The 13254-nt window shown below is 37.9% G+C and overlaps 1 protein-coding gene across 2 annotated transcripts in view; it reads right to left on the minus strand.

The window, feature by feature from the left end:
* Positions 1-2013: 2013 nt before the first annotated feature.
* Positions 2014-13254, minus strand: part of sesn2 (sestrin 2) — a 30972-nt gene continuing 19731 nt past the window's right edge. For both annotated transcript variants that reach the window (XM_062047248.1, XM_062047247.1), the window contains 2 exons: positions 13034-13178; positions 2014-2443 (listed from right to left, as the gene is read on the minus strand). In XM_062047248.1, coding sequence (XP_061903232.1) covers positions 2357-2443; positions 13034-13178 — 232 coding nt within the window. In that variant the 3' untranslated portion in view covers positions 2014-2356. The remainder of the gene's footprint in view (positions 2444-13033; positions 13179-13254) is intronic.

Raw genomic sequence — 13254 nt, forward strand, 5'->3', positions numbered from 1 at the left:
GTAAAATTTTGTAAGAGTCAAGTTTTTACTGTAAAATGGACAGTCGACTTAAAACAATTTATATAATTAATATTGAAATCCAGAAGCAAATTCATACATTGGCTGTTACAAGCGGCCCTCTGATGGCAGCCATAACTGCCATGTGGCCCTCAATGGAAACCACTTTGACATCTCTGATCTACAGTTTATATATAAAACAGTGTGACCTACAAAACTACGGAGCCCCCAAAGGGACATGGAGGAATTTTTATTTTTTATATATATATATTTTTTTAAATAAATAAAAAAAATAAAAATAAAAAATTCTAAAGTTTTTCTTATTTTTTTATAACTTTCTAAAAAGTTTCTCGTGCGCACAAAATACATGTCTAAAAAAATAAAAATAAATACAATTATTAAATTTTTTTTTTCCCCCATGTCCCTTTAGGGGCTCCGTACAAAACAAAAACAAACCTTTTTTTTTTTTTAAACAAAAGAAGCATGCTCCCCAAGGTCAGACGCGCCACACTACTAAAGAAGAACTGCCTACCCATCTATCCATCCATTTTCTACCGCTTATCCCAGGGATGTCCAAAGTGCGGCCCGGGGCCCATTTGCGGCCCGCAGGTTATTTTTTAACGGCACATTCTAAAAATACGATAAAAAAAAATAAAAAACATAAAAAGTAGTATAAAAGAGTAAACAGGTGACAATAAAATGTTGCTATGTTGACTCTAATAACACTAAGCTGTCATGCAGGCTGTTTCTTTCTTTAAAACATAATGAATCAAATTGACCTATTCAAGGCTCCAATTAGGTCACATTAAATATTCCACTTTGAGATATTTTTGGGGGAAAATGTTGCATATTTTGTGTTTGCCATATAAAAAACTGTTTTTTTGGGGTTTTTTTTAAAGAAGGGCCTAAAATGAACAAACAAGGAACATAATAAACAACAATACAAGTTATAATTGACGGATAGATCTGAATTTGATCTCGAGACTATTGGGTTTACAGTCTAAAAAAAAATTACGATTTATTTTTTTAACACTTTACTGAGCAGGACCCTTTTGGATCCCCAATAATTTTAGTGGGACTTTTTTTTTTTTTTTTAAGTGTCATTGCTCAAAAAATAATACATTACAATCAATGTTGCTATGAGTTATGTTATGAGCTCCAATTATTATATAATCTGAAATGTTACACTTTAAAATTTTATTGGGGGAAAATATTGCATATTTTGTGTTTTTTTCATAAAAAAAACAGGGTTTTCTTTGACAAAAAGGGCATACAACTTTAATCTTTAAAAAAACAAAAACGTTATATTGACAGATAGACCTAATGTTGATCTAGATATTTAAACTTTGAATAATAATAATAATACTACTAAATAATGACACACTTTTAATATATATTTTTAACCTAAACCCTATGGGGTCCCCGGTATCAAGCCTGAGTGGAGGCCTAAATGTATATTTTTTTTATACGTATTGCATTTTTTTTTTTTTAAATAAAAAATATCAAAATGGCCCTTGCTTGCTTTGATTTTTCAGTGTGTGGCCCTCGATGGAAAAAGTTCGGACACCCCTGGCTTATCCCTTTCGGGGTCGCAGGGGGTGCTGGAGCCTATCTCAGCTACAATAGGGCGGAAGGCGGGGTACACCCTGGACAAGTCGCCACCTCATCGCAGGGCCAACACAGATAGACAGACAACATTCACACATTTAGTGTTGCCAATCAACCTATCCCCAGGAGCATGTCTTTGGAGGTGGGAGGAAGCCGGAGTACCAGGAGGGAACCCACGCAGTCACGGGGAGAACATGCAAACTCCACACAGGATCGAACCCAGGACCTTCGTATTGTGAGGCAGACGCACTAACCCCTGTTCCACCGTGCTGCCCAGAACTGCATATGTTTTGTACAAAGGGAGTTTTCTACCTTCCTTGGAATAATCTTTGTCGACATCTAGTGGCGTATTAGCGCATTGCAGTCAAAAAATCCCCCATAAGACCCACAATAACCATGTTTTGCCCATTTCTCAAGTCACTTTTTTATTGTTTAGAAAAATACAGGCTTTTCAATTTCTTTCACTTTTCGTCCTCGGCGTGTAGGACACGGACGGCTCAGAGAGTCGTCGGACTAAACGAGCACGTCTATAGGAACATTCGGCGGAGGAGGAGACGCTCTCGGATTGATAAGCAAACAGTGGACTCTCAGTGCAAAACAAGAAACACTTTTTTAAATATTGGCAAACATCTTTTTGAACACTGCGACACAACGGATATGTAAATACTAACGTGGAGAAGTTATTATTTGGGGGGCTGTGGTACAGCAACACAGCTGGCTCAGCGTGGGCACCGTGCTGGTCCCGGGGGCGTCATCTCATGTAGTGAGTGATGGCTCGCAGGGTGTACAACAGCGCCGCCTGCAGGCGAGCCTCCATCACGATGAGGTTGGCGTGGACCTGATGCACAAACACCATGCAAGGAATGACTGTCGAGCAGCTTATATGACCATTTTTCCCCAGAGTGGATTCCGAAGAGTCTGATCGGACCACGGACCCTACAGTCGGACGTTGAACCTTACATCCATGATGTCGTTCACAACAACACAAGCAGACGTGATGTGTTGTGGGTGTGTGGATTGTTCTTGCTACCTTTAGCTTCCTAGTTTAGTCGCTGTCTCAACACTTAGTTTAGGATGTGTTTCAGGGATCAATGAGCGCTACTGAACACAACAAATGTTCCTTCTCCTCACAATGGCAACATTTCACTTACACTACCGTTCAAAAGTTTGGGGTCACATTGAAATGTCCTTATTTTTGAAGGAAAAGCACTGTACTTTTCAATGAAGATAACTTTAAACTAGTCTTAACTTTAAAGAAATACACTCTATACATTGCTAATGTGGTAAATGACTATTCTAGCTGCAAATGTCTGGTTTTTGGTGCAATATCTACATAGGTGTATAGAGGCCCATTTCCAGCAACTATCACTCCAGTGTTCTAATGGTACAATGTGTTTGCTCATTGGCTCAGAAGGCTAATTGATGATTATAAAACCCTTGTGCAATCATGTTCACACATCTGAAAACAGTTTAGCTCGTTACAGAAGCTACAAAACTGACCTTCCTTTGAGCAGATTGAGTTTCTGGAGCATCACATTTGTGGGGTTAATTAAACGCTCAAAATGGCCAGAAAAAGAGAACTTTCATCTGAAACTCGACAGTCTATTCTTGTTCTTAGAAATGAAGGCTATTCCACAAAATTGTTTGGGTGACCCCAAACTTTTGAACGGTAGTGTATGTCAATTTCCCTGATATTCTCCGTTTAACAGCCGATTCCATTTGATTGGCCAACTAGATCAGGCAATTCCTGAAGAAATACCATGAATTGATTAACGTGGACCCCGACTTAAATAAGTTGAAAAACTTATTGGGGTGTTACCATTTAGTGGTCAATTGTACGGAATATGTACTGTACTGTGCAATCTACTAATAAAAGTTTCAATCAATCAATCAATCAATCAATGCTCCAATGCGGAAGTTGAACTGAACTGCTGACAGTATGAATTTAAGAATAGTTGGAATGGTTTGACTGTTAAAGAGTTTGAATTTCCAGGAAAAACGGAATTTGGTTTGAAACTTGAGAAAGTGTTAGTTGTGAAGTGAATTGTATTTATATAGCGCTTTTCTCTAGTGACTCAAAGCAGTGTTTCCCACACATTCATTTATTTCTGGCAGCCCGCCACAAAAGAATTACGTCCGCCACACAGGCAAATCATATAGTTGATGTAGATGCCCATACCGGCTGTTCAGATTTACTTTACAAAAGAGAAGTGTAGGATACTTCTCTTGTTGCCTCATTTGTATTTGACTTTATTAAATGTATTTATATTAGAAACAACATGTGTATATAACAAAGGGTGCAAAGTCTGCAGGCAGTAGGAAACACATGGTTAAGTGTAGGGAGTAAAACTGATGGCAGTCTAAAGTTCAAGATTTTTGGAGCTCTTTGTTCAGTGGATCAGATGTTTGATGAAGCTCTGTGTCTATCTACCACCACTACTGTTTTCTGTTTATTTGTTACTGACTGTGGCAGGACACCTCTGCCTCTGTTTCACTTTATGTTGCTGGTAAATAATATGGTTGTAGTAGTAGGCTAAAGTTAAATTATTTAGTATGCACTAATTAAAGGGGCAGAGCTTTAAGAGACATTTTAGCTTTTATAAGATATATTTTTTGTAAGAACCACAATTAATAAATATACTTCAGTGAATAACTTATTGTTGAAATCTGTATATAAATATGTACATAAAGTGTTGTAATTATATTGTAAAATAGATGAATGGACGTTTAAAACAAAACTGTTATTATTAATTAGTAAGTATACATTTTTTGAGCCTTTTTAGAGAAAATCAAATCATGGTAAATTATGCAAATTACTCGATGATGTCATGGTGACCACGCCCATAGCCACGCCCCCACCGCCACAGGTATCTTGGCAGTTTATGGGAAACACTGCAATGGTGTCATGCATTATTGATCTTTTCAGGGCTCCAATTAATTCACATCAAACATTGTTTTCTGAATGTTTTGGGCGGTGGGGGAAATACTGCATATTTCAGTTTTACTATAAAAAACAAAGTTGTCTTTAACAGAAAAGGCATATATAATAATAGGCAATAATAATTGTACTTGTTTTTAACATTTTAATGACTGAGACCCTTTACGGGCCCCAGGATCCCTAATTGTTAAAAAAAAAAAAAATCTATATATTTTGTTATGGTTTGAAAATGAAAAATATCAAAATGGCCCCCGCATGCTTTAATTTTTCCGTGTGCGGCCCTCAGTGGAAAAAGTTTGGACACCCCTGGTCTAACCTATCAAGTCATCCACAGGCTGAATCTCAGGCTCTGTAGCTTGGTTCCTATCTATCGTCCCCAGCATGCCCACAACACTCCTAACTTTGACCTGATATCAGGGGCCGTACTTATCAAGCTTCTTAGAATTACTCCTAAGAAGTCTGCTAAGAGTTGACTTAAGAGTAAATAAATTATTCGCTGAAAGCTGCACTTAAAAGTTAGTTATCAAGCGTCTTACTCACACTTTCAGCGAAGTGTAGGACTGAATCTTAAGTGTCACACTCAGAGCTGAATTACGACATTACTATGTGCCGTAAACGGAATTTTAGGTGACGTCATTTCTGTGTCCATAGAAATGACCAATCACGGAAGGGAATCCGTTGTCTAAGAATAAAGAAATATCTTGGAAATATTTAAGTGGACAATGGGAGTGTATATTTTGACAATAAACTACAAAATAATACAAAACAAACTAGTCCCCGGCGGCACTCACGCTACCGCTCCCTCTCTTCTATCGCCCACACACTCACTGACGTCACTCACCTCACGGCCACACACATACGCTACTGTCATAACATTTTCTTTCCAATTCATTAATTAGGCAACTAATTTGAAACTGGTGTGGGTGGCTCTATATATACTAGCCCACTGCAGACACATGCAGAAATCAACAAGGAATCGAAAAGTATTAAATCTGTGACAAAAATAATATCCGCTCTGTCTAAACGATACCGTTTGATCAGCTGCTCGTCATCAAAAAAAAACAAAAACATTGTTCCGTTCCCTGAACGTTCGCGCACGTCTCTCTCGCCTCAGTGCCATCCCCTGCTGGCAACTCCTAACCACTTAAGACACCTCTGAAGGTCTCTTAAATATCGTGGAGAGTAGGAGTGATTCTTAGACTTAAGAACGTTGATAAAAAGCTTTTATTCTTAAGTTTGAGAGTAGGACTACATTTCGCAAATTTTCAGGACTTAAGTGTAAAATGGCACTCTGAGAAGCTTGATAAGTACGGCCCCAGGTAAACATCGTTTACTGGCTTGTACTGCTCCAAGTGTTGGACCAAAGATCTGGAACCGGCTTGATGAGAGCCTCAGGATGCTGTATTCATTATCCAACTTCAAAAAGAAACTGAAATCAGACCTATTAACTACCTATCTCTAATGCCTCATGTGGGGTAGACTACTGTCGGGTTGTGCGTGGTTGAATGTATGTATGTATGTATGTATGTATGTATGTATGTATGTGTATGCTTGCTTTAGTACTCCTATTTTGTGTTTATCATATAGCGTTTTTGTGCTTGCCACCATGTTTCAGCATTCCATGTATATACTGACCTCTGGACCCCCTGCTAAAAGCTTCTTCTAGCTTATCTGGGGTACCCTTTCACTTACCACAAGGGTGTCCAAAGTGCGGCCGGGGGGCCATTTGCGGCCCGCAGCTAATTGTTTACCGGCCCGCCACACATTCTGAAAATACTATTGTAAAAATAAAAAAGAACATTAAAAAAAGTGGAATGAGGTGAAATCTAACGAGAAAAAGTTGCAATGTTGACAAAAAAGCTGCCATGTAGGCTGGGTTTTTTTTTCTCTTGTCTTTCTTTATTTTTCTTTTTTTGCCATTGCTCCAAAAAAAAAAATCATGACAAAAAAATCCATGTTATAATGAATTATTTTCAGGGCTCCAATTACTTCAAATATTTCACTTTAAAATGTTTTATGTGGTAAATATTGCATATATTGTGTAGTCGCCATATAAAAACATCAAAGTTTTCTTTGACAAAAGCACATGAAACAAACAAAATAATTGCTCCAGCATAAAATCGACAGATATATCTGAAGTTGATCTCGTAACTTAAGTGTTGAAAGTAAAAGAAAAACCTAATAAAAATGTATCACTTTATGAGTGGGGCACCTTTTGGATCCCAAATATATTATTAGTGATTTTTTATTTATCTTTTCACTGTGATTACTCAAAAATATGAAATAATTAAAACCAATGGTGTCCTGCATTATTTATCTTTTAGGGCTTTAATTACTAAATACTGCATATTTCAGTTTTACTATAAAAAAACTAAGTTGTTTTTGACAGAAAAGCCACAAAACATTTTTTTTAATTTGTATTACTTTATATCAACTTGAAGTTGATATAGAGATTTACTGTAAGCGTTAAATAATTTAAAAAAAATTATAATCTGACTTATTTTTAACATTTTAATGACTGAGACCCTTTATGGTCCCCGGGATCCCTAAAGGTAAAATAAATAAAAAATCCATATATTTTGTTATGGTTTGAAAATGAAAAATATCCAAATGGCCCCCACATGCTTTAATTTTTCCGTGTGCGGCCCTCAGTGGAAAAAGTTTGGACACCCCTGACTTACCACCATCCTTAAATGGATATTCACTACTGTTGTAGTTGTAATATGTTATTGTGAATAAACTTAAAGGGAAGGATGTATAAATGAACGATGAATACAAACAACAATTAATGCATTCACATCGTATTTGAATAAAGTGCAATCAACACTTAACAAAAGTAATCATTTTCAATAAAAGTACAATAACCAACATTTTAACAGCTGCTACTTCTGCTTTCGTTTTCTAGTCATACAAATAAAACAATATTCAATTCTAAAATATTGCGCAACCAAATGTCATGAGGTGCTACTTCTCATTTTGATGAACAGTGCAGTAATATTTAACTGCTACTTTGCACTACTGCGGTGGGAACCCTGCGAGTGCCCGGGCGGTCGGCGTGTGTCAATATGTGAAAATCCCGTTGCGCCATAGGTTCGAGAGATTTGTCGCCTTGCCATTGCAGTTTCCTACTAACGGTGAGCGACTTCTTAAAGGGGAAATGCACTTTTTGGGGGGGAACATTTGCCTACCATTCACAGTCACCATGTAAGAGAAGAAGAACATGTTTTTATGCATTCTAAGTCAGCTAACAATCATCGGATTCGCTCTCTTCCACCTATAAATCGCTCTAAAAACATTTACCCGGTAAACACCTCCATCAAGGTTACATGTACACACCGAGTAATGTAGTCACATTAATAACATGGAATATTTACGTATTTTTGCTCTATTTGAGCATACGACGAGGTATTCATTTCAGCCGTGCATCAATAATAATAATAATGATAGGTTTTATTTGTAAAAAGCACTTTCCATTGAGCAAACAACCTCAAAGTGCTACAGTGTATTTATACAAATAAATATATATATTAATTTTTTTTAAAAGAAGGGTTTTTAAGCCTTTTTTAAAAGCATCCACAGTCTGTGGTTCCCTCAGGTGGTCAGGGAGAGCGTTCCACAGACTGGGAGCGGCGGAGCAGAAAGCCCGGTCTAAAGACCTTGCATCACAAGGGTCGCTTCTTTTTTTTATTTTTTATTACATAGGAACAGCGAGCACGCATTTAACACATTTTGTTTAGGACTTATTTTTATTGATATGTCATTAAAAAAAAACCATACGTGATATTTTGACGCAAAAATTAATGTTTAAAAACGCGCATTATCGCGGAAATGTCACATGCCTTCTACTCTAAATAAAGTCTGCCGTTCTTAAATCCAATGTTTTCTTCTCTCGATTGATTAACTTTGAAAGCGATGTTGTATCAATATACAGTACAGGCCAAAAGCTTGGACACCACCTCATTTCAATGGGATTTCTTTATTTCCATGACTATTTACATTGTAGATTGTCACATCAAAACTATGAATGAACACATGTGGAGTTATGTACGTAACAAAAAAACAACTGAAAACATGTTTTATATTCTAGTTTCTTCAAAATAGCCACCCTCTGCTGTTAACACGGCTTTGCACGCTCTTGGCATTCTCTCCATGAGCTTCAAGCACACCTGCGAAGTGAAAACCATTTCAGGTGACCACCTCTTGAAGCTCATGGAGAGAAAGCCAAGAGTGTGCGAAAAAGTAATCAGAGCAAAAGGGTGGCTATTTTGAGGAAACTAGAATATAAAACATGTTTTCACCTTTTTTTGTTAAGTACATAACTCCACATGCGACTTGTCCAGGGTGTACACCACCTTCCGCCCGAATGCAGCTGAGATAGGCTCCAGCACCCCCCGCGACCCCAAAAGGGACAAGCGGTAGAAATGGATGGCTGGATAACTCCACGTGTGTTCATTCATAGTTGTGATGTGACAACCTACAATGTAAATAGTAATGAAAATAAAGAAAACACATTGAATGCAGTGTTTCCCATAAACTGCCAAGATACCTGTGGCGGTGGGGGCGTGACTGTGGGCGTGGCCACCATGACATCATCGAGTAATTTGCGTAATTTACTACAATATGATTTTCTCTAAAAAGGCTCAAAAAATGTATACTTACTAATAATAAGTTTTTTTTAAACGTCCATCCATCCATCCATCCATCCATTTTACAATATAATTACAACACTTTATGTACTTATTTATATACAGATTTGAACAATAAGTTATTCACTGAAATATATTTATTAATTGTGGTTCTTACAAAAAATATATCTTATAAAAATATAAAAGCTAAAATGTCTCTTAAAGCTCTGCCCCTTTAATTAGTGCATACTAAATAATTTAACTTTAGACTACTACTACAACCATATTATTTACCAGCAACATAAAGTGAAACAGAGGCAGAGGTGTCCTGCCACAGTCAGTAACAAATAAACAGAAAACAGTAGTGGTGGTAGATAGACACAAAGCTTCATCAAACATCTGATCCACTGAACAAAGAGCTCCAAAAATCTTGATCCTACACTTTTCTTTTGTAAAGTAAATCTGAACAGCCGATATGGGCATCTACATCAACTATATGATTTGCCTGAGAAGCTGGACAGGACAAAAAAAAAAAAAAAAAAAAAAAAAAAAAAAAAAAATTAAAAAAATTAAAATAAAAAATAAAAAATTTAAAAAAATCTATTTGTGGCGGCCATAATTCTTTCGGGCCGGGCCGCCACAAATAAATGAATGTGTGGGAAACACTGGAATGAGGAGAAGGTGTTGGCCTGTACTGTTGGGAGATTGGTCGTGCCAGCAACCTGAGGGTTCCTGGTTCGATCCCCACCTACTACCAACCTTGTCATGTCTGTTGTGTCCTTGAGCAAGACACTTCAACCTTGCTCCTGATGGGTGGTGGTTAGGGCCTTGCATGGCAGCTCCCGCCATCAGTGTGTGTGAATGGGTGAATGTGGAAATAGTGTCAAAGTGCTTTGAGTACTTTGAAGGCATTTACCATATTCCGAGAGGCCAATGCAGAGCACAGATCGATGGGGTTGAATATTAGGAATATAAATGGATGTAGTGGATGAATCGTTACAACCTGAGTAGGTTTTTAAACTTTTGTTTTCGAGAAAAAAAGTTAAAATCTGAGTAAATCAGGACGTGACTGTGGATGAAAGCACAATTAAAGCGAGTTGGGGAGTTGAGGAATTACAGTTACATCCTTCCATTTACACAAAATGTCATCCATTTGTCAAACTGGAAGTTTTTTCCTATAACATGTCAACAACGGGAGGTTATGATGCCTGACCATGCTGGCTCATGTGGGCAAACTGATGATAAAAGTCAGGTGACTGACAAGGTGTGTGTGAAGTGAAGTGAATTATATTTTTATATAGCGCTTTTTCTCTAGTGACTCAAAGCGCTTTACATAGTGAAACCCAATATCTAAGTTACATTTAAAGGCCTACTGAAACCTACTACTACCGACCACGCAGTCTGATGGTTTATATATCAATGATGAAATCTTAACATTGCAACACATGCCAATACGGCCGGGTTAACTTATAAAGTGACTTTTAAAACTTCCCGGGAAATATCCGGCTGAAACGTCGCGGTATGATGACGTATGCGCGTGACGAAGTCAGAGTAACGGAAGTTATGGTACCCGTAGAATCCTATACAAAAAGCTCTGTTTTCATTTCATAATTCCACAGTATTTTGGACATCTTTTGCAATTTGTTTAATGAACAATGAAGGCTGCAAAGAAGACAGTTGTAGGTGGGATCGGTGTATTAGCAGCGGACTACAGCAACACAACCAGGAGGACTTTGTTGGAGCGCTAGCCGCACTAGCCGCTGACCTCACCTTGACTTCCTACGTCTCCGGGCCGCCAAACGCATCGGGTGAAGTCCTTCGTCCTTCTGCCGATCGCTGGAACGCAGGTGAGCACGGGTGTTGATGAGTAGATGAGGGCTGGCTGGCGTAGGTGGAGAGCTAATGTTTTTAGCATAGCTCTGTGAGGTCCCGTTGCTAAGTTGCTAAGTTAGCTTCAATGGCGTCGTTAGCACAGCATTGTTAACCTTCGCCAGCCTGGAAAGCATTAACCGTGTATTTACATGTCCACGGTTTAATAGTATTGTTGATTTTCTATTTATCCTTCCTTCTATCCTTTTTTTTTTGTTTCTATATGCAGTTAAAGCACGATGCTATCACGTTAGCTCGTAGCTAAAGCATTTCGCCGATGTATTGTCGTGGAGATAAAAGGCACTGAATGTCCATTTTGCGTTCTCGACTCTCATTTTCAAGAGGATATAGTATCCGAGGTGGTTTAAAATAGAAATCCGTGATCCACAATAAAAAAAGGAGAGTGTGGAATCCAATGAGCCAGCTTGTACCTAAGTTACGGTCAGAGCGAAAAAAGATACGTCCATCGCTGCCTCTCAAGTCCTTCACTGTAACGTTCCTCATCTACGAATCTTTCATCCTCGTTCAAATTAATGGGGTAATCATCACTTTCTCGGTCCGAATCTCTCTCGCTCCATTGTAAACAATGGGGAATTGTGAGGAATACTAGCTCCTGTGACGTCACGCTACTTCCGGTACAGGCAAGGCTTTTTTTTATCAGCGAGCAAAAGTTGCGAACTTTATCGTCGATTTTCTCTATTAAATCCTTTCAGCAAAAATATGGCAATATCGCGAAATGATCAAGTATGACACATAGAATGGATCTGCTATTCCCGTTTAAATTTAAAAAAATCATTTCAGTAGGCCTTTAAACCAGTGTGGGTGGCACTGGGAGCAGGTGGGTGAAGTGTCTTGCCCAAGGACACAACGGCAGTGACTAGGATGGCAGGAAGCGGGGATCGAACCTGGAACCCTCGAGTTGCTGGCACGGCTACTCTACCAACCGAGCTATACCGTGTGTGTGTGTGTTCTGGCAATGCTTACTTAATGGGGACATCACTCTGTTTACACAGTCACCTTTAGGGGACCTCTGACGGTATGGGGACAAAGGGAAACCTTTTTAAATGATAGTCAGATCCATTCTGAAGATGCTTAAGTGATTTTTAAGCTTTGGCCCATAAAGGGACATGGGGGAAAAAAAAAAAAAAGTATTATTAAAAAAAAAAAAGTTTTAAATTTTTTTTAGACATGTATCTCGTGCCCACGAGAAACTATCTCTTTTTATAAAGTTATAAAAAAAAAAAAGTATACGAGAAAGTTTTTTTTTTTTTTAGACATGTACATCGTGCGCATGAAAAATGTTCTTGTGCGCACGAGATACATGTCTAAAAAAAAAAAAAATTTAATAAATTATTATTTTCTTTTTTATAACTTTATGAAAAGTTTTGTTTTTTTAGACATGTGTCTCGTGCGCACGAGACACATATCTAAAAAAATAAAAATAAATTTAAAAATTTTTATAATTTTTTTAGTTTTTTTTTTAGACATGTACATCGTGCGCATGAACAATGTTCTTATGCGCACGAGATACATGTCTAAAAAAAAAAATACATGTTTTTTTTCTTTTTTATAACTTTATAAAAAGTTTTGTTTTTATAGACATGTACCTCGTAAGAGATACATGTCTAAAAAAAAGAAAAAATAAAAAATTTTTTTCTTTTTTATAACTTTATAAAAAGTTTTGTTTTTTTAGACATGTATCTCATGCGCACGAGATACATGTCTAAAAAAAACAAAATAAATAAAATAAAATAATAAAAAAATAAATTTAACACTCCGTATTAGTTTGAGTGTGAACTTTTTTTTATTTTTATTTTATTTTTATTTTTATAAATGGTCCTCAGTAGTCACGTACAAATTTGTGTGAATTATGCAAAAATATTTAAATTTCGTCCCCATGAACCAGGGTCCCCAGTAAGAATGATCCGCACATTGTGTGTGCACGTGTGTGTGTGCGTGTGCATGTGTGTGTGTGTGTGTGTGTGTGTGTGCGTACCTTCTCAGAGTGCCTGAAGTGCCTCCAGAAGGCGTGGTAGACGCGTGCGGTGGTTTGCTCGGGGTGACATGCCATGGTCTTGACGAACACCTTCAAGGAGCGCTCCAGCAACACGTTGACGCTGCCGTAGTCGTAGTCGTCGTACCTGCCAGCGACACGAGGGGGGGGGGGGGCCTCAAGGTCAGCGGCGGGGCGAAAGAGGCGGGGGTCGGAAGGTGACC

The sequence above is a fragment of the Entelurus aequoreus genome, linkage group LG05 (genome assembly GCF_033978785.1).
Source record: "Entelurus aequoreus isolate RoL-2023_Sb linkage group LG05, RoL_Eaeq_v1.1, whole genome shotgun sequence".
NCBI classification, from domain to species: domain Eukaryota; kingdom Metazoa; phylum Chordata; class Actinopteri; order Syngnathiformes; family Syngnathidae; genus Entelurus; species Entelurus aequoreus.